We start from the raw sequence: 22,002 nt of genomic DNA, 5'->3' as shown, positions 1-22,002 counted from the left end.
GATCCTGCTCGGGTGTCTACTGATGACCTCATTTTAGAAAATTTCCCCACTACCCACAGGAAATGTGCAGTTGGCCATAAATGCTATTGTGCTATTCCAAGCAACAGCATTGCCGCACAGTGGTTCTTCATATGAATGCTTCCAGGAACGAAAACGGTTTTCATCTTATTCCTTATCACAAGGTGAAGTACCTGGCACAAGTCAGTCAGTCAGTCAGTCAGTTCAGTCGCTCAGTCGAATCCGACTCTTTGTGACCCCATGAACCACAGCACACCAGGCCTCCCTGTCCATCACCAACTCCTGGAGTCGACCCATGTCCATTGTGTCAGTGATGCCATCCAGCCATCTCATCCTCTGTCGTCCCCTTCTCCTCCCGCCCTCAATCTTTCCCAGCATCAGGGTCTTTTCCAATGAGTCAACTCTTTGCATGAGGTGGCCAAAGTACTGGAGTTTCAGCTTCAGCATCAGTCCTTCCAATGAACACCCAGGACTGAACTCCTTTAGGATGGACTGGTTGGATCTCCTTGCAGTCCAAGGGACTCTCAAGAGTCTTCTCCAACACCACAGTTCAAAAGCATCAATTTTTTGGTGATCGGATTTCTTCACAGTCCATACCTGACCACTGGAAAAACCATAGCCTTGACTAGACGGACCTTTGCTGACAAAGTAATGTCTCTGCTTTTTAATACGCTATCTAGGTTGGTCATAACTTTCCTTCCAAGGAGCAAGTGTCTTTTAATTTCATGGCTGCAGTCACCATCTGCAGTGATTTTGGAGACCCCAAAAATAAAGTCTGACACTGTTTCCATTGTCTCCCCATCTATTTCCCATGAAGTGATGGGACCAGATGCCATGATCTTAGTTTTCTGAATGTTGAGTTTTAAGTCAACTTTTTCACTCTCCTCTTTCACTTTCATCAAGAGGCTTTTTAGTTCCTCTTCATTTTCGGCCATAAGGGTGGTGTCATCTGCATATCTGAGGTTATTGATATTTCTCCCGGCAATCTTGATTCCAGCTTGTGCTTCATCCAGCCCAGCGTTTCTCATGATGTACTCTGCATATAAGTTAAATAAGCAAGGTGACAATATACAGCCCTGACGTACTCCTTTTCCTATTGGGAACCAGTCTGTCGGTCCAAGTCCAGTTCTAACTGTTGCTTCCTGACCTGCATATAGGTTTCTCAAGAGGTGGGTCAGGTGGTCTGGTATTCCCATCTCTTTCAGAATTTTCCACAGTTTATTGTGATCCACACAGTCAAAGGCTTTGGCATAGTCAATAAAGCAGAAATAGATGTTTTTCTGGAACTCTCTTGCTTTTTTGATGATCCAGTGGATGTGGGCAATTTGATCTCTGGTTCCTCTGCCTTTTCTAAAACCAGCTTGAACATCTGGAAGTTCACAGTTCACGTATTGCTGAAGCCTGGCTTGGAGAATTTTGAGCATTACTCTACTAGCATGGCAGATGAGTGCAATTACGCGGTAGTTTGAGCATTCTTTGGGATTGCCTTTCTTTGGGTTTGGAATGAAAACTGACCTTTTCCAGTCCTGTGGCCACTACTGAGTTTTCCAAATTTGCTGGCATATTGAGTGCAGCACTTTCACAGCATCATCTTTCAGGATTTGAAATAGCTCAACTGGAATTCCATCACCTCCACTAGCTTTGTTCCTAGTGATGATTTCTAAGGCCCACCTGACTTCACATTCCAGGCTGTCTGGCTCTAGGTGAGTGATCAAACCATCATGATTACCTGTGTTGTGAAGATCTTTTTTGTACAGTTCTTCTGTGTATTCTTGCAACCTCTTCTTAATATCTTCTTCTGTTAGGTCCATACCATTTCTGTCCTTTATCGAACCCATCTTTGCATAAAATGTTCCCTTGGTACCTCTAATTTTCTTGAAGAGATCTCTAGTCTTTCCCATTCTGTTGTTTTCCTCTATTTCTTTGCATGGATCGCTGAGGAAGGCTTTCTTATCTCTGCTTGCTATTCTTTGGAATTCTGCATTCAAACGGGAGTATCTTTCCTTTTCTCCTTTGCTTTTCGCTTCTCTCCTTTTCACAGCTATTTGTAAGGCCTCCTCAGACAACCATTTTGCCTTTTTGCATTTCTTTTCCATGGGGATGATCTTGATCCCTGTCTCCTGTACAATGTCATGAATCTCAGTCCATAGTTGATCTGGCACTCTGTCTATAAGATCTAGTCCCTTAAATCTATTTCTCACTTCCACTGTAGAGTTATAAGGGATTTTATTTAGTTCATACCTGAATGGTCTAGTGGTTTTCCCTACTTTCTTCAATTTCAGTCTGAATTTGGCAATAAGGAATTCATGATTTGAGCCACAGTTAGTTCCTGGTCTTGTTTTTGCTGACTGTATAGAGCTTCTCCATCTTTGGCTGCAAAGAATATAATCAATGTGATTTCGATGTTGACCATCTGGTGATGTCCATGTGTAGAGTCTTCTCTTGTGTTGTTGGAAAAGGGTATTTGCTATGACCAGTGCGTTCTCTTGACAAAACTCTATTAGCACAAGTAAGGAATCCCACAAATGTCTGTGGAATCAACAGGAGAGCCAATTGCCCCCGGGGAACAACTTATAGATATGGAAGCCTATACTTTGGCCAAAGAACTGACTCATTGGAAAAGACCTTGACGCTGGGAAAGATTGAAGGCAGGAGGAGAAGGGGACGACAGAGGATGAGATGGTTGGATGTCATCACCGACTGGATGGACATGAGTTTGGGTAAACTCCGGGAGTTGGTGATGGACAGCGAGGCCTGGCATGCTGCAGTCCATGGGATCCCTAAGAGTCGGACACGACTGAGGGACTGAAATGACTGAACTGAACTGAAAGCCTATACATCTGTAAGAACAAGATGCTGTGAAATCGCCTTCAGTCAGCCACTATGGAAAACAGTGTGGAGATTCCTTAAAAAACTGGAAATAGAACTGCCATATGACCCAGCAATCCCACTTTTGGGCATACACACTGAGGAAACCAGATCTGAAAGAGACACGTGCACCCCAATGTTCATTGCAGCACTGTTTATAATAGCCAGGACATGGAAGCAACCTAGATGCCCATCAGCAGATGAATGGATAAGGAAGCTGTGGTACATATACACCATGGAATATTACTCAGCTGTCAAAAAGAATTCATTTGAATCAGTCCTAATGAGATGGATGAAACTGGAGCCCATTATACAGAGTGAAGTAAGCCAGAAAGATAAAGAACATTACAGCATACTAACACATATATATGGAATTTAGAAAGATGGTAATGATAACCCTATATGCAAAACAGAAAAAGAGACACAGAAATACAGAACAGACTTTTGAACTCTGTGGGAGAATGTGAGGGTGGGATGTTTGAAAAGAACAGCATGTATACTATCTATGGTGAAACAGATCACCAGCCCAGGTGGGATGCATGAGACAAGTGCTCGGGCCTGGTGCACTGGGAAGACCCAGAGGAGTCGGGTGAAGAGGGAGGTGGGAGGGGGGATCGGGATGGGGAATAAGTGTAAATCTATGGCTGATTCATATCAATGTATGACAAAACCCACTGAAATGTTGTGAAGTAATTAGCCTCCAACTAATAAAAAAATTAAAAAAAAAAAAAAAAAGGAAGTCAATCGCCCACAGTGCAAAAACCATACAGAAAAGCCACACGGAAAAGACCTATTCTTTCCCCAGACACCTAACGGCCCGCGAGATGTCTCGCTTTACGGCAAGTCCCAAGCGTTCGCCATAGATGTCGTAAAAGGGAAGGACGCCCTCTAGCGAGAATCTCCGGCTTCCGGCTTCACGACGCCGTCCGGGCGGGAAAGGGCTCTCCGTCGGTTGGAGAGGGGGGTTTCGCTCCGCCCCTTCGGGCCGGGCTTCCGCCAACCCGGGAGGCGTGTTCCGGGCTCTCGGCCCTGCGCTGGGCGCCGGTAACGACCCCGCTCCCCTTCGCCGGTGCCATGGAGGTGCCGGGGGAGGCGGAAGTCGAGAATGAGGACGGCGACAGCACCTGCGGGGATTTGTGCTTCATGGACAAAGGCCTGCGGAGGTAAAGGGCGCTCCCGCCGCCGGGAGCGGCCCGCGCAGCCCCGGGCGGGGGTCGTGGGCCTCGGGCGGCCTCGGGGGAGAGCGGAGGTGCGGAGGGGCTTCTCCGAGGCCGCGCCCGAAGGCGTCTGGCTTCTCCCGCCGCTCCGCGCCACAGCCGCTCTGCTGAGGGGCCAGGCTCGTGTCCAGCGGGCCGCCCGCCCTCCGCTCCCGGGACTGCCCGCGTCCCTGCCAGCCTTTGCGGGTCCTTTCTTCACCGCTGCTGTTCGTTTGCTCGCTCTGTCTTTCTGGTCCTCTCGGGTTCTCTCCTCTCTGCCCCTTCCCTGTGACAGAAAGTGGCAGCGGAGTGTCTCTGGCAGCTGTGAAGTAAGACTTGGCTGCTCTTCATTGGTTTTGCCTCGGTTCTCTTTGCCCCCATTCTGATTTGTCCTTTGCAGAGCGCTGTGATACGTGTATTGTTCACGCTTTTTGAAAATGCTAACCCTATTTAGTTTACCGTTTCCTTGTTTCATGCAGCCCAGACGTGTGCACGATGGTAGGCTCTTGGTTTGCGTTGCTAATTGGCCCCTGTGCTTTTTTTCATTCTCACCCCTCTCCCCTTCTCCATTTGACACCCTGTAATTAGCCTCACTAAAGCCCCAGGCAGGCAGTTCTGTGCCACTGTGGGTTGTCTTTGCCTTTCCCAAACGTGGTTTCTTTGTTGCCTGCGCTCTGTGCGCACCCTGCTGATAATTAAAATAGCTTGTTCTGGATCTCGATCTAAAATTTGCCAGAAAATTTCACGAAGGTGTTTTTTCCAAAGGACTATTTATATTTAATAATAGCTGCCACGTTGAATGCCATCTATGTGTGTGACTGTATTATCATCAATCCTCAGAATTGTGCAAGGTAGTAATGTTACAGGGGACATACCTGAGACTCAGAAGATCTTTATAACTTTCCCAACTTCATGCAGCTGGTGGACTAAGTTTGAATTCAAAATCATTTCTGTCTAATTTCACGGTCTGCTTTTAAGACAGATAACTATACTAAGATATCTGCACAAATTATCTTCCAGAAACAATGTTTCAGAAAATAAATGGCTGTCATTAATAGCATGTGTTACTAGCATCCGGTCTGGTACTAAATAATAGCTCATCCTGAATCTCCTGCATTGCAGGCAGATTCTTTACCGTCTGAACTACCAGGGAATACTCAGTAAATGACAGAAGCTAGATAATTGGAAAATATTAGAAATAGCCACATTCAGAGAGTGCTATATGAAATTTAGAAACACATAATCTTTTTCTGCCAGGGGTTCTTACGAGCTTCAGTATGAAGAGTAAAGCATAAACTGATCTTACAATGTATTCAAACTTTATGTGTTTCAATTTTAAATTTGAGATTCTTAATACTAATTTGGAAGCAAACCTGAATTCCTTGTTTTCCGTTTTTACTCTTTGACTGCTAACTCATTTTCCCGCTGTGAGATTTCCTCCAGCTTTACTGTGGCTTCTACAAAACATGGAAGAGATGCCCCTGATTTTGTGTGTCCCAGTTCCAGCATCTCTGAATTATGTGCACTGTAGCTTATATTCCTGGAACTCCTATCTTCAGAAGAGACTCTAGTTAAAAATGGCAGCAATTCAGAGAATGAAAAGATGAGTTCTGTCTAGAGGAGATGCGGTCCAAATTTCAGCAAGGGAGGACAGGGACTTTTTCACTACGAATGGCTATAGCTAGTGATTTATTTTGAAATCAGCTACATTCTGGGTTAAACAGACATTGCAGACAGTGATGAGAGTAAGATTGTAAACTCAAGTGTCAGATCCATATTTATTCTGGCTCAATTAGGTAATTTGCACAAGAACTTGGACAAGTTACCTACTTTCTATAAATTGTATCCTTAAATACCTACTGCTTGGAGTTGTGAGGATTAAATGAGCAGGGGGAAACAGGTTTAGAGAGACTAATTCATTTACTCAAATAACATAGCAAAAAAAGTGCAGATTTGAACTTTTATAAATATTGCTTTTGCTTTATACTGATGACTGCATATAAAACCTAGAAATGCCCAGCATCCCTTTCCTTTCTTGATAGAGTTACTTATCTATATAAATAGTACCAAATACTGGCTGGTTGTAGGAAACATTGCACCTTATGAGACATTTCAAAGCTACCATAAGTAGGAAAAATTTTATTATAGAATGAATAGAGTACCTGCATATTATCTACATGCTCTTTGGTTAATTTTAGTTTTTTAGTCATGAGTTTTAAGTCCATTTTTTACTTGTTTTTAATATTATATATTTTCATTTGTAGCATATCAGAGTTATCTTTAGATTCAGCTCTTCATGCCATCAATCTGCATTGCAATAACATCTCAAAGATCACATCCATTGATCACATTTGGAATTTACAACATCTAGATCTGTCATCTAATCAAATAAGTCAAATTGAAGGACTAAACACTCTGACAAAACTATGCACTTTAAATTTGTCCTGTAATTTGATCACAAGAATAGAAGGTTTGTAAGTGCTTTTCATGTATTACTTTGTGTAAGGAAGATGATAAATATTCATAAATTTTTAAGTCATTATATAAAAAGTTTTTTCTAAAAACGTTACCAATTTTTTAAAAAATTATTTTGCAAAGTACCAGTAAAACTGATTTCATTGTTATCAGACTGTAGATTTGCTTCAAAGCAATCTGAAATAGTATTGTAATATTATATAATCCTAATTAGTTGATTATTTGAATCTTATAATGACTTTATTTTAGGTCTTGAAGCACTGAGTAATCTGACTAGACTGAATTTATCTTACAACCACATAAATGATCTTAGTGGTAAGTAGATGAGTTTCTGTTTTCTATAAGGCTGAACAATGACCACATGTAATGAGTGATATAGCTCTGCATGTTGTAGAACTGAATAATAAAATAATTTTTGACTTAAAATCTCATCTAGAGAGTGTTTCTCAGTCATATTTTTTTTGCTGGAGCTGAAGCTATAGATGAATAAAAAACCAGGAATAAAAACTAGAGTAATGAGTTACAGAAAAAAATCTGGTTTAAAAGGACATACTTTGGGAGGGATGTACTTTTAATCTTAAAGAATTGATGAGTTATCTGTTACCAGTATATAGAGAGGAACAGTTCCAATAGAACTTTTCACAGTGATGAGAACGCTCTGTGTGTGTGCTGTCAGGTATGGCAGCTAATAGACAGGTGTGCCTTTGAGTTCCCAAAATGTGGCTAGTACACTGAGGAACTGAATTTGTAATTTTAGTTAATTTTAATTAAATTTTTATTTCAATTTAAAAAGCCACATGTGGCTAGCACTACCATGCTCAATGTAACATAGGTGCGTAGCATTCCAAAGGCTATAGCAAATTGACTGTCAAACAAAGGGGTTTTTCTTTTTGACATTTCCATGTCTTAAGAACACTAAAAACTGTTAATCTTTTTTAAATGACTTACAGTGATACACTAACAGAGTGAGCACAGTTTTATGATGATTCTTAAAATAATCTGTCAGAACCAGGGAAATTCTGTAATTATCTTCATGCTGCTGCTTGTCTGTTGGTCAATCAGTCTCATCCAGCTCTTTGCAAACCCAGTCCACGCCAGCCTCCTCTGTAGGTGGGACTCTCCAGGCAAGAACACTGGAGTGGGTTGCCATTCCCTCCTCCAGGGGATCTTCCTGACCCAGGGATCAAACCTCCGTTTCTTGCATCTCAAGTATTGGCAGGTGGATTCTTTACCACAGAGCTATCTGGGAAGCCCCTAATTGTCTTCATAATCCTTATCAATACTGTATTTGAAGCAGTCTTATTTCATTTGTTTGCTTTTCTCCCCTGCTAGGAAAATACTATCCTATGCCAAGAATTTAGTACACAAAAAATAAAATACAGTGACCTAGTCCCTACCCTTAAGCAAAGCAGCAAAAATATTTTAATTTGTAAAAACATTTTTTCCCCCAAAATGTGAAAGTATTAGAATTGAGTATTAACCATAGCTCTGTCTCTGCTGTGTGATATTGGGCAAAGTACATTGTTCTTTGGATGCAGCTTCCTTAACTTAAAAATGTGAATCTTGGATAAGATAGTTTTACTCAACAAATATTTATTTAAGTTTCTTGTCATAGGGCTTACATTATAGTGGGGAAATAAATAAATGAGATCATGTCAGCCCCCTAAAAAAAATAAGCAAAAGATTTAAACAGACTCTTCTCCAGAGGATATCAAAATGACAAGCACCAAAAAAATAGTTTTGCATCCTTAGTAATTAAGGAAATACAAATTAAAATCACAGTGAGATCCATTTTATACCTCTAGACTAGATATAGTTTAAAAAACTTAACAATACAAAATGTCGGTGAGATAGATTAAAGCTTGCATGCATTACTAGTAGAATTCAAAATGGTAAAACTAGTTCAGAAAATAGTTTGAAGGTAAGCATATAATCATGCGTTTCTACTCCTAGGTGTTTACTCAGCAGAAATGAAAACATGTCTAATCAAAGACTTGTATATGAATGGTAAAATGATTATATTTCTATTTTAAATTATCATGTTTATATGGTTATTCATAATCTCCAAAACTAGAAAACACCGACATGTCTATCACCTGGTAAATGGGTAAACAAATTGTGTTACATCCACAGGATGGATTATTACTTGGCAATAAAAAGGAATGAACTATTGGGTCTTCCCTGGCAGTCCAGTGGTTAAGACTCCATGTTTCCAGTGCAGGGGGTGTGGGTTGGAGCCCTGATGAGGGATCTAAAATCCCACATGTATAGCCCCCCCCCAAAAAAAAAAGAGTGAACTATTGATATATGCAGCAACATAGGTAAATCTAGAAATACTAAGTAAGTTATGCTAAGTGAGGACTTCCTGGTAGCTCAGTTGGTAAAGAATCCGCCTGCAATGCAGGAGACCCCGGTTCAATTCCTGGGTCGGGAAGATCTCCTGGAGACAGGGTACGCTACCCACTCTAGTGTTCTTGGGCTTCCGTGGTGACTCAGCTGGAGAAGAATCCACCTGCGGTGAGGGAGACTTGGATTGGCTTAAAACTCAACATTCAAAAAATGAAGATCATGGCATCTGGTCCCATCATTTCATGGCAAATAGATGGGGAAACAGTGATGGACTTTATTTTCTTGGGCTCCAGAATCACTGCAGCCATGAAATTAAAAGATGCTCTTTGGAAGAAAAGCTATGATCAACCTAGACAGCATATTAGAAAGCAGAGATGTTACTTTGCCAACAAAGTTCCATCCAGTCAAAGCTGTGGTTTTTCTAGTAGTCATGTGTGGATGTGAGAGTTAGACCATAAAGAAAGCTGAGTGCCAAAGAATTGATGCCTTTGATCTGTGCTGTTGGAGAAGACTCTTGAGAATCCCTTGGACAGCATGGATATCAAACCAGTCAATCTTAAGTCAGTCCTGAATACTCATTGGAAGGATTGATGCTGAAGCTGAAACTCCAATACTTTGGCCACCTGATGCAAAGAACAGACTCATTGGAAAAGACCCTGATGCTGGGAAAGATTGAAGACAGGAGAAGGGGATGACAGAGGATGAGATGGTTGGATGGCATCACCAACTCGATGAGTTTGAGTAAGCTCCTGGAGTTGGTGATGAACAGGAAAGCTGCAGTCCATGGGGTTGCAAAGAGTTGGACACAATGAGGGACTGAAATGAACTCAAGCTAATTGAAGGGAGCAAATCACAGAAGATTATATTGTATGATCCTATGTGTGTGATATCGGGAGAAGGCGATGGCACCCCACTCCAGTACTCTTGCCTGGAAAATCCCATGGACGGAGGAACCTGGTGGGCTGTAGTCCATGGGGTGGTGAAGAGTCAGACACGACTGAGCGACTTCACTTTCACTTTCACTTTTCACTTTCATGCATTGGTGAAGGAAATGGCAACCCACACGAGTGTTCTTACCTGGAGAATCCCAGGGACCTCGGAGCCTGGTGGACTGCCATCTATGGTATTGCACAGAATCAGACACGACCGAAGCGACTTAGCAGCAGCATGTGTATGATATTCTGACAGAGGCAGAAATGAGATAGTTACCAGGTATTGAAGACAAGAAAAGATTGATTTACATAGGGACACAGTGATTTGAGTGATGAAAATGTTCATCTCCATTGTAAGGTAACATAACCATATATGTTTGTTAAAGCACATCAAATTCTATGTATATATTTTCTATGCAGAAAATATATAATTTTGTTGTTGTTCAGTCGCTCAGTTGTATCCAACTCTTTGTGACCCTATGGACTGCAGCACACCAGGCTTCCCCGTCCTTCATCATCTCCCAGAGCTTGCTCAAACTCATGTCCATCGAGTCAGTGATGCCATCCAACCATCTCATTCTCTGTCATCCCCTTCTCCTCCTGCCCTCAATCTTTCTCAGCATCAGGGTCTTTACTATTGAGTTGGCTCTTCACATCAGGTGGCCATAGTATTGGAGCTTCAGCTTCAACATCGTTTCATCCAATGAATGTTAAAGGCTGGTTTCCTATAGGATTGACTAATTTTATCTGTCTGCAGTCCAAAGGAAAGTATAATATGCAGAACTATAAGTTCTGATAGATAATTCTTCGAATGATATGTTTAAAAGCACTTCAGTAGGTAATGACAGTTTATATTATTAAGCACATGCAGAGACACCAAGGTGTGATCAAGCTTGACAGGATAAGGAACAGGAAAAAGGCTGCTGCAGTGTAGCGTAGCAAATGGTGGATTAATGTACTAAGAAAAGAGTTGGGAAAGAGGCGAAATCATATCACATGCAGCTTCATAAGCCGGGTGAGAAATTGACATGTTATTCTCAGAACAATAGGAAGCCATTGAAAGGCTTTAAATCAGTAAGTGCTTAATCCATCTGCTTAAAGAATCACTCTGGCTACTGAGTGGGTGAAGAAGAATGAACTTTAGTAGGACAGGAGTGAAAGGCCAGTGACCAGTTAGAAAGCTCTTTGAGTGGTCTGGGTGTGAGATGACGGGACCTTGGACTAGTATGGAAATAGTATAGAGAAGTAAATAATAGGTTTTGCATGTGAAGTTCATAGAATTTGTTGATAGATTAAGATGAGGAAGTGAAGGGAAAAGGAATCAAAAGGTATTTTAAGAGTTTTCTTTGTAATGATGAGTGGAAGATGGTGCTATTTCCTGACATGGCAAAGATTGGAGCAGGGATAAGAATTGTGGATTCTCAAATTTGAGACGCTCATGAGGTATATATATGTGTGTATGTGTGTGTGTGCACACAAACATGTGTGCAGGGGTAAGAGTTAAGGATTCTGTCTTAAATTTGAGAACCTCATCGGGGGTGTGTGTGTGTGTGTGATCTGCGGTTTGGGGGTAAGGCATCACGGTGGGTGTTGTAGATTCGGCACTTCAGTGGTCTTCGTTGTCATGACTCTGGGAGATACTGAGAGTCTGTGGCTAGAGAAGGAGGACCAGAAATGAGCCCCTAGGGGCACTTTAAAATTGAAACATAAACAGGATGTGAAGTTGCAACTTAAGAGAAAGAATAGGTAACAGGGAACTGGAACTCGGAAATGTGATGGTAAATTAAGAAGAAATGTTGAGTACACATGAGAATACATGACAGGAAATCTGATCTTGTAGTGAGTGGTCAAAGAAGACTTCTGAGGGTGTGACAGATGAACAGAAGTTAGTGATAAAGCCTATGAAGAAAATAAAAGAGGCAGCTCTGTAAAAAAGATAAGTAGAAGTTAGCAAGAAACAAAGATCATTGAGGAGAAAAGAGTATTCCAGTCAGGTTGAAGAAATGGAAGAAAAGAAAGGTGAGTCCTCTTACATTATTATCAATAGTGTTAGTATACTACTGTAATGGGCTTCCAGAATCCCCTGCAATGCAGGAGATCTGGGTTCGATCCCTGGGCCGGGACGATCCCCTGGAGGAGGGCATGGCAGCCCACTCCAGGATTCTTGCCTGGAGAATCCCATGGACAGAGGGGCCTGGCGGGCTACAGTCCCTGGAGTCACAAAGAGTTGGACATGACTGAGCAGTTAAGCACAGTACTATATTGTGTACTTATCCTTTTATTATCATGTTAGGGCAGTTTTTATATTAATTTTTATATTTTTTCTTCCTATTTGTGTTAATGTTTTCAAACAACTAGAAGTTTGTGTCATTATGAATGGAGAGTACTAAGCCAGGCAAAATTTGAACACTAAGACCTTCAGTGGAGCAGAGTAGAGAGGTCTTTTTGAAAGAATGGCCCTTCCAAAAGAAGGGAAGCTAGGGCCTGCCGCCGCAGGTGATTCTCCTCTCGTTGAGGGGTGCTCCTGGAGGTGTTTCACTGCCTCACACTTCCGGGTTAAGCCGTGCTCAGCGCACTCCGTTTTGAGTAGAACTCTGACCCCTGTGTGCTGCAGCTGCGGCTGAAGTCAGGCTGGCCAGGGGCTGTGCCGGCACCAGGAGCCTCTACTGCGAACCTGGTTTATGACGTCACCTTGCTCTAGATGAGCTTATGTGAGAACTAAATCAAAGGGATGCTGTTGGTGTTTGTTTTATACTCAACCCAATAAAATTGGAGTATTAGCTTATGTCTGATCATTTAAAAAGATGTGTTGGTTGAGAACTTGGAAGCCATTGCCTTATTCTTATTCTCATAAAAGTGCATGGGCCTGGGGAGGCCCATTTTTTGGTTGGAAGAGAACCAGAGCCTAGGTACCCCAGGCTCTGGCCTCAAGAGATGCCAAACCCTCGTTTCTTCAAAACAACAGCTCACTTTGCTGATAGCCTGTTCACTAGATAGCTCTTTGCAGCAGAGTCTTATTAATGCAGCTCCTTTGCCTCTTGAAACAGAACGAATATGAAAGTTATTTTTAATGAGTTGTTAGAAAAATGACTGCTGTGACATCACAAGAGCATTGTTCATATTGCAGGTTTGATGCCTCTTCATGGAATTAAACATAAACTTAGATATATTGACCTGCATAGTAACTGTATCGATAGCATCCATCACCTACTTCAGTGTACAGTAGGATTACACTTCTTGACCAATCTTATTTTGGAAAAAAATGGAGAGGATAATCCTGTCTGTCATTTACCAGGTATGAATGATTCACTTAATACTTTTTATAACAATGATATTAAAAGGTTCTTTATTTTCTGCAACTGCTGTTTATGACCTCCTTTAATTTGTCTTAAACTTTGCAGCTTAATATTTTTGGAAGAATATAATTACAAATAAATTATTTTAAGACTAAATTACTGTTAAAAGAGGGATACAGACTGAACAGATAAGTAATTGTATTTAGACAGTTTTATATTTAATAAATGATGCTTCAAAATTAAATTGTGTTTATGATATATTCATATAATACTAAGCAACCATACAAAAAAAGAATATAGAATTTCTATAGCTATTGATAAGTAGTTATCTCCAAGATATACCACTGTTAAGAGAAAGAAAAGCAAGCAGGTTGCAAAGCAGTGTGTATAATAGGCTACTATTTGTGTGCAAAGGATAACTGTGTGTTTGCTGAGTATACATATAAAATAGCTAGAAGGATTCACAAAAAAACTGATAATAATAATTAGCTTCAGTATTTGGTGGGTAGGGATCAGGAAATGTGAAAAGGGCAGCTGAAAATCAGGAAATGTTAGAAAAACTTTTTGCTGTCTTCTGAATTTTACAACATGTGAATGTCTTAAATTATTAATAAGTAAATGATTTTTTAAAGAAGAAAGCTTAAACTTAATATGATGTATAGAAGATGCTACTGAAATGCCATTTGATCTTATTCAAAATCATTGAGATCTGTGAAGATAAAGTGGACCAGACTGCCATTTCTAGAACTCATTTTATCTCAAATTGCTTAACCTAACAATAGGATTCAAATGTAGAATATGAACATACATTCTTAAGATCTTTTTGGATAGAAGTTGGCTGAAGAGGCTCTAGTCTCATTAATATGCAGTTATAAGAAGGCTTTTCCCAGAATGGAAACCTGCTTTCATAGTTTTACTTTCAGAAGAATATGTTAGGTTTGAGATCACCTGTTTTCCTAAGCCCACAGAATAATAGAATCTCCCTGAAAATCAGAACAGATTTCTGTTTGGGAGGGAAACCCTTTTCTTAGAAGAAAACCTTATCCCTAAGACAATTTATTTTCCTTTACTAACCCACAAGCTGGATTTATTTTTTCTAATAATCTCATCTCAAAAGCCTCTAGTTCCAATAGTTTGAACCCTTGTTTTTCACTTTCTTTCCTAGACGAGGTATTTCTCTGAACACAGTTGCTCACTCCCCAGAGTTATTTATTACTGAAATTACTTTTCTTTCCTTAAAATTTCTAATGTTAATTTGCTAGACTTCTTTCTTTTGGAGTTTTATCCAACCACTTTACTTGCAGTTGAGCAAAATTAATTAAAGCATTTTTGTTAGCCTAAAAACCAAATTTATGTTCATTTGCCAGATTTCTCCTATTTAGTTGTACTTAAGGAAGATGATCATATTTTTAAATACTCAGTAGATTGCCTGTTTTAATCCTAGTTATATGTAGTGTAAGAGAAGAAAGCAGAAATGTTTAAGCTGGTTAATACTTATAGCCTCACTAGCAAAATTTTGATCTCTGATTGTTATTCTTATCATCCTGATTTACATCTGTACTAGTTGTATTACGGATAGGCAAGGGGTATGTTTGGCCTCCTGTCTAGAGTACATTGCTACTGGTTTCATGCATATTTATACCTTTAAGGCAGTTTTATGAACAATGCAGAAATGATACTAACTTTCTGATTTCATCAGGAGGATTGTTTGGGAGGGATTTGGGCATAGAGTTTTGTTTGTTCTGTATTTAATGATTGCACACTGGAGAAGAATTGAGTAGTTTTTTGTTAGTTTATTAGTTGCATTCCAGGACTTATTTTATCATTCAGGTGATATATGTGGTAGCTGATAAGTTTACTTTATTCTAGGCGTAATTAACCTTTTTTTTATGCTTGAGTTTTCATTTGAATGATTTGTTTCCAAGGATACAGAGCAGTTATGCTCCAGACTTTGCCGCAGCTCAGAATCCTAGATTGTAAGAACATATTTGGTGAGCCAATAAACATGGCAGAAATAAACTCATCACACCTACAGTGCTTTGAAGGTCTTTTGGATAATTTAGTTTCTTCTGATTCTCCCCTAAACATAAGTGAAGATGAGGTATAGTACTGTTATGTTTTTCTAATGTAAAAGATGTTTTCAGATTCTAATAAATGTAAGTGTAAAGGGTTCTGGTTTGTCTCGTGTCCCAGATCACTGATGGGATGCCAGTGGCGCCCCCCATCGATGAGGCAGCGCCTTTGGATCAGTTTGCAAGCACACCAACAGATACCGGTTTGACATCGCTCATGTCTGTGTGTCCCTCTTCCGAGCCAGAGAAAGTCAATCATGAAAATGATCTTCAGAATGAGATGAAACTGCAGAAATTAGATGACCAAATTTTACAGCTTCTCAGTGAAGTAAGTAGTTTTCCTGCTTTTCTAAGCAGTGTGTTTGTTGAAGAAAAAAATTAAGAAAATGGGCAATAAAATTGCATACAAGCTGACCAACCAGAAACAATCTGTATTTATTGCATTGGTGTGTATGTTTATTTTTTTTTCTTTAAAATAGGATTCTGTTGTAGTAGTGGTGGTAACACAGTTTTTTCACTCATTTTCCTCAATGATCTTCTTCAAATCGTATGTAATTTCATTGGGTGTTCTGCTGTACTTCACATTAGTTCCACCCACCTACCTTTGGATTCAGTGCTTACTAACACAGAGATGTATGAGCAACTTTTGGCCTCTACTTTCTCTTCAGTTGTTTTTATAGTCAAAACCACTTCTAGAACTTACACCTAAGTGGCAAGTTAAAATTCCTGCTTCAGTTCCTGGGAGCGGGTAATAGAAAATGCTTATGGAATGATTATAGTTCACTGGTTTGTAATAGTTCTGAACTATTATCTTTAACACTAGCAATGCTTAATAAACATGAGACCTACCTTAAGTGAGTATGTGCATAAGACTGTAAGGATCCCATGTGCCAGAAATCCCTGGAGGTTTCAGCCTGGGCCACAGAGGTAGGTCAGAGGAGAGCCAGGACGGGAGTGCTGGCAGGTGCGTTCTTTGGCGTCACTGATAACACCCCACTGAGCTGGTAGGGCCTTCGTCTCCTCAGAGCTCGTCCTCCATCCTTTCTAATGGCCGCCTCTTCTGCCCGTGTCAGAGCTTAGATTTAAGCTTAATATCCTCATTCGAAGTGAACTTTCAGCTTCTCTTAGGCCATCCTCATTTCATTCTCATGACAATTCAGTCAAGGAGATAAGGATTAATATGTTGTTATTGTAAAATAGAATAGAAACTCAGTTTATTTGAGTCCTTTATTTTAGCGAGGCAGAGTTGAACTTCAAACTCAAATGTCCTAAAACCCACTCTGGTATCCTTCCCACAGTCATGCGTCTCAGTGGTCATTCTTCCTACTTTATGAGTGAGAATAGGAGTCTAGCCTGTGGGGGACGGTGGGGCAGCGGGGGAGAGGATGATTTGCTGCTACACATGTAAAAATGTTTGAGAGAAGGGCCTCTTGTGCAGTGCTGTGCTGTGCTAAGTTGGCTAATAACGTCCGGCTCTTTGTGACCCCATGGACTGTCGCCTGCCACGCTCCTCTGTCCATGGGGATTCTCTAGGCAGTAATTCTGGAGTGGGTTCCCATGCCCTCCAGGGGATCTTCTCAACCCAGGGATTGCGCCCAGGTCTCCTGCCTTGCAGGTGGATTCTTGACTATCTGAGCCACCAGGGAAGCCGAAAAATACTAGAGTGGGTAGCCTACCCCTTCTTCAGGGCAACTTCCCGATCCAGGAATCAAACCCAGATCTCCTGCATTGCATGTGGATTCTTTACCAGCTAAGCTGCCAGGGGAGCCCTTCTTTTTCACTACCTTAGTATAAAGGGTAAACATGCAATTTGAATTTCAGTTGATATATACACTTAAATTATAAGTAAAGTCATAAAGTTACTGAAAATGTGCTATAATACAGTTATTCTTTCTAATTATTGTACTTTAATCATTATACTAATTGTGAGAATTCTTTCTGTGAAAGACTTGTCTTTAGGTTTTCATTTTTCAACACCATTTTATTATGAATGTTTTAAAACTTAGAGCAATATAAGAGACTTTCTTAGTGAATACCAGTATATCCACCAATTAGATTCCACTATCAACATTTTACTGTATTTATTTCATCATATGTCTATCCATTTATCAAACTATTATTCTATGACACATTTCAAAGTGAATTGCACATGTCAGTATTCTTCCCTCTATTTAAGCTTCTGTATCTTTATAGAGTTCAGTGTTTTTTTTTAAAGTATTTACATTTACTTTTTTTTTTTTTACTTCTGATGTAAAATAGAGACATTTGTATTCTCTGAATTGGCCCTACAATTCTCTGAATTGCCTGTTAATGCAAAGAGTATAATCAGTCTGATTTTGGTGTTGATCGTTGGTGATTCCTTATGTAGCGGCATCTCTTGTGTTGTTGGAAAAGGGTGTGTGTTCCGACCGGTGTGTTCTCCTGACGGAACTCCTATTAGCCTCGCCCTGCTTCGTTCTGTACTCCAGGGGCAAACTGTGTGTCACTCCAGGGATCTCTTGGCTTCTTGCTTTTCATTCCAATCCCCTGTGATGACAAGGACATCTTTTCTTGGTATTAGTTCTTGAAGGTCTTGTAGGTCTTCATAGAACAGATTAACTTCAGCTTCTTCAGCATTAGTGGTTGGGGCATAGACCTGGATTATTATAATGTTGAATGTTTTGCCCTGGAAGTGAACCGAGATCATTCTCTTGTTTTTGAGATTGCACCCAAGTACAGCATTTTGGACTCTTGTTGACTATGAGGACTACTCCATTTCTTCTAAGGAATTCTTGCCCATTCCCTTCCATTTTAGTCCCTAATTCCTAAGATGTCGAGGTTCACTCTTGCCGTCTCTTGTTGACTACGTCCAACTTAGCTTAGACCTAACATGGACCTAACATTCCAGGTTCCTACGAAGATACCGTTCTTTACAGCATCAGACTTTACTTTCACCCCCAGACACATCCATGACTGAGTGTCATTTCCCCTTGGCCCAGCCGCCTCATTCTTTCTGGAGCTGTTAGTAATTGCCCTCCACTCTTGCCTGTAGCATATTGGACACCTTCCGCCTTGGAGGGGCTCATCATCCAGTGTCATGTCTTTTTGCCTTTTCACAGTGCTTCATGGGATTCTTGTGTCAAGAAAACTGGAGTGGTTTGCCCTTCCCTCCTCCAGTGGAGCACACTTGTCAGAACTCTTCCCAGTGGCTCGTTCAGCTTGGGTGGCCCTGCGTGGCCCAGGGCTTCCTTGAGTTACACCACGCTCTTTGCCATGACAGGGATGTGGTCCAGGAAGGGAACTGAACAGCAGCAGTGACAACGCGTGTTTCCCAGACGTACGTGGAGATAAACATCACTGTCTTAGAATGTCCTCTCACGCTGCTTCTCACAGGCAGTCCTCTCTTGCATTCCACCCCCATCCCCACCGCACAATCACTTTTCTCCTCTTTTTTACCATAGGTTATCTAATACTTCTTCCAGAACCTAATGTAAATGTAATTATACAGTATATAACACTTTTGTGTAAGGCCTCTTTCACTCAGCATAACCTTGAAATCAGTCTGTTATTACGTGTATCAGTGGTTTTTATTGCTATATAGTATTCCGTTGTATGAGTATTCTAAAGTTTATTTTTCCATTATCTCTATTGATATGCCACTGGACTCCTTCAGGGTTTGTGAATAAAACTGAACAATACAGTGCAAGTCGTGTTGTGAACTTGTGTCTCCATTTCTCTTCAGTAAATAGCCTAGAACCAGACTTTAGATTACAGGGTAGGTGTTTATTTAGGTAAATAAGAAGCAGCACGTGCTTTCCCACGGTGACTGTTCCATCCTACACCCACCAGCAGTGTATGATTGACCGTTCAGTGGTTCCACATACTCAGCAGGCTTCCCGTCAGCTCTGATCTTATTTTATCCATTCTGCTGAGTGTACACTGGTATTAGTTGTAATTTTAACTGGCATTTCACTGATGAATGGTGATGTTAAACACTTTTTCATGTGCTTACTGAATTTTTTGTGAAGTGTTCAAAAATCTTGCCCATATTTTTATTGAGTTGTTAGTCTATTACTGGGTTATAAGAATCTATTTTGCATCTTGAATACTAATGTTTTGTCAGATACATTTTATCCCAATCTGTGAATTGTATGTTCATTTCCTTAATGGTCTTTTGATAAGCAGCAATTTTAATTTTACTGATTTTTTTGGGGTCTATTTGTGCATTCATCTGTTTCCTGGCATTCTCTCAACATTTGCTTTTTTATATTTTAAAGCTCTGTTACTAAGCACATACACATTTATGGCTACTTTTTCTTCCTAATGAACTGACCCCTTTTATCATTCTGAAATGTACATTTATGTCTTTCCTCAGTTTTGGAATTTTTGGACATCATTGCTTCAAATATTTTCCTGTCCCATTCTCTTCCTCTTCTTTCAAATTTCATTTAGGCCTTTTGATGTATCCCACAGTCCCCTGTGGCTCTGTACATTTTATTAATATTTTCCTCTGTGTTCTTCATATTGAATAATTTCACTGAACTATCTTCAAGTTTACATATTCTTTTATCATCTCATTCTCTGTAGTGTGGCCAGTCAGTTTTTACTTCAGACATTGTATTTTTTTAGTTGTAAAATTTCCACTTTTTAAATAATTTTTACTTTTCTGCTGAATTTTCTTTTCATTCATGATAAGCATTTTTTATATCATTGAACATAGTTATGATCAATATTGTAAAGTTCTTCTCTGCTTATTTTAACATTTAGGTCTCTGTTGATTGCCATTTCTCCTGAGAATAGGTCATATTTTCCTGGTTCTTCCTATTGTGAGTAGTTTTGGATTTTGTCCTGGACAGAGTGAATGTCATTTTGTGGAGACTTAAGATGCTGCTGTAGGCCTCCAAAGAGTGTTAATAATTTTGTTATAGCAAGCATTTAATTTGCTTTGATTTAACTGCTGCTCTTTTGAATCCTTTACTGAACTTCCTACAGTCTACTCCATACTCTCTAATTCTTCAGACTGTAAAGTTTGTGGTTTTTCCACTTGAATTGTAAGACTCCCTACATAGTGCCAATTGTGATATATTCTTAGGCTAAAAACCATAAGGCAGAAACAATTAATTCTGGTCATTTTTTCAAGAGTCAGCTCTTCTTTAGAATAAGCCTGCTCTTGTTCACTTTCCAGGATCTCTAAGTAGTTTTTGTTTCATTTGTATTTCTGCCCTGGTTTGTAACTGTGATCTTGAGAGAATCAAATTTCATAGGATCATACTTGTCCATACTAGAAGCTGAATCTCTTGTCTTTAATTGCAAACATACCTAGTTTATAAACCCTTAAACTTATAAAAAGTTTTAAAGTTTTAGAAAACGTCAAATTATATTCTTTTATACCAAAATGAACTTTTAAAACACTTTGTTGTTTTTTTTTTTTATTCTAGACTTCTAATTCTATAATAGATAATATTCCTGAGAAAGATCCCAGACCAAAAAGAGACACAGATGTAACTTCTGAAAGTGACTATGGAAACAGAAAAGAATGTAGTAAGAAAACTTCTCGAAGATCAAAAATCCCCTATTATTCCAAAACTATTCAGACTATTAAACACCACAGTAAAAACAACAGTACTTTTATAAGGTACTTCTTTTAGTTCTAGAAATTCAGATAAGACACACAGACGTTTATACTCCCGATTCCTTCCTTAAAGCTGCCTCGTGGTCTTATTTCTTTTTACTTTCCTAATGTCAAACATTTGACTTTTCAGTCTTGCCAGCTCAGGTTTGGTCAGTATATTCATATAAATGTATATAAAAGGATCTCTTTATGCTAGATTGTCATTACCTAAGTTGTAAAAACTGTAAGTGTCATACATTTCTTTGGGTTATTAACTGTGTTTTTTATTCGCAGTTGTAATCGTAAAATGAAACCACCTTTCCTTAAAGAATTATATATAAGTTCATCTTTGCCAAACAATAGTACATTAGAAGACTCAGAAAACCAGAAGACTGAAATAATGAAAGTAAACAACGATGGCTCAGAAGGTGCCACTTACCGGGTATGATTCAAGAGATGAAGAGAAATTGAATATGAATAATCTTAGTTTTAAATACAAGTTAGTCCCACAAAAACAATGCGTGTGTTTTTGAGCACAAAATATTTTATTGAGGGGATGAAGTTGGTTATTTTCCCCGTCCTGATTTCCAGATTTTGCATAATGTCACTATTTTTATAATTTTTAAAGGAATGGAAATTACACATTTTAGATCAGATTTTAATGAGATCATTTTGTCATATGCTTCAGAAGGAGAAAATAGGTCTAAATTTTCAAATTCTTCCTAAAACAGTGATTCCTAACTTAGGAGTCTTAGAGTCTTTTAAGTATCTAAGGAAATCTATAAGTCTTCTCAGAGACACTTTCTTAGAGAAACTCATAAAGTATTTTGAGTAATATTTTGAAAATAATTTCAGGGTTTTCATGGACTCTTTTGAAACCCAATTTTGGACCCATGGTTTCCAGATTGAGAGTCATTTAGGAATTTTTAGTACACATTGATTTATTTTATAATTTTTACTTTCCCTTATTTTACTTGTGAACAGCTGGTTATACTTTCGTTGTAAAGTACACTTTACTTCCAATATTATGCTATTGGTTTTTTCCTCTTGTTCTCGGTTATAAAGGCCTTAGTATTTAGAAAACAGTAATAGTCATTATGACAGTAATAATAGCAGTTAACGTTTATTGAAGGCTTCCCAGGTGGTGCTAGTGGGAAAGAACCTGCCTGCAAGTACAGATGTAACATACGCTGGTTCCATCCCTAG

At 39.6% G+C, this 22,002-nt stretch overlaps 1 protein-coding gene across 4 annotated transcripts in view; it reads left to right on the top strand.

Moving 5' to 3' along the window:
* Window positions 1-3,864: 3,864 nt before the first annotated feature.
* The window catches only part of LRRCC1 (leucine rich repeat and coiled-coil centrosomal protein 1), a 39,181-nt gene continuing 21,043 nt past the window's right edge, over window positions 3,865-22,002 (top strand). Inside the window, exons 1-8 of one of the 4 annotated variants that reach the window (XM_043879525.1) lie at window positions 3,865-4,049; window positions 6,347-6,552; window positions 6,807-6,872; window positions 12,966-13,133; window positions 15,060-15,235; window positions 15,328-15,534; window positions 20,624-20,820; window positions 21,091-21,238. In XM_043879525.1, coding sequence (XP_043735460.1) covers window positions 3,961-4,049; window positions 6,347-6,552; window positions 6,807-6,872; window positions 12,966-13,133; window positions 15,060-15,235; window positions 15,328-15,534; window positions 20,624-20,820; window positions 21,091-21,238 — 1,257 coding nt within the window. In that variant the 5' untranslated portion in view covers window positions 3,865-3,960. Of the gene's footprint in view, window positions 4,050-6,346; window positions 6,553-6,806; window positions 6,873-12,965; window positions 13,134-15,059; window positions 15,236-15,327; window positions 15,535-19,995; window positions 20,012-20,623; window positions 20,821-21,090; window positions 21,239-22,002 lie in introns of those variants that run through there. The other 3 variants (XM_043879526.1, XM_043879527.1, XM_043879528.1) reach the window with 3 other exon arrangements.

The sequence above is a fragment of the Cervus elaphus genome, chromosome 21, assembly GCF_910594005.1.
Source record: "Cervus elaphus chromosome 21, mCerEla1.1, whole genome shotgun sequence".
NCBI lineage: Eukaryota > Metazoa > Chordata > Mammalia > Artiodactyla > Cervidae > Cervus > Cervus elaphus.
This window is presented reverse-complemented; position numbering and strand designations above follow the sequence as displayed.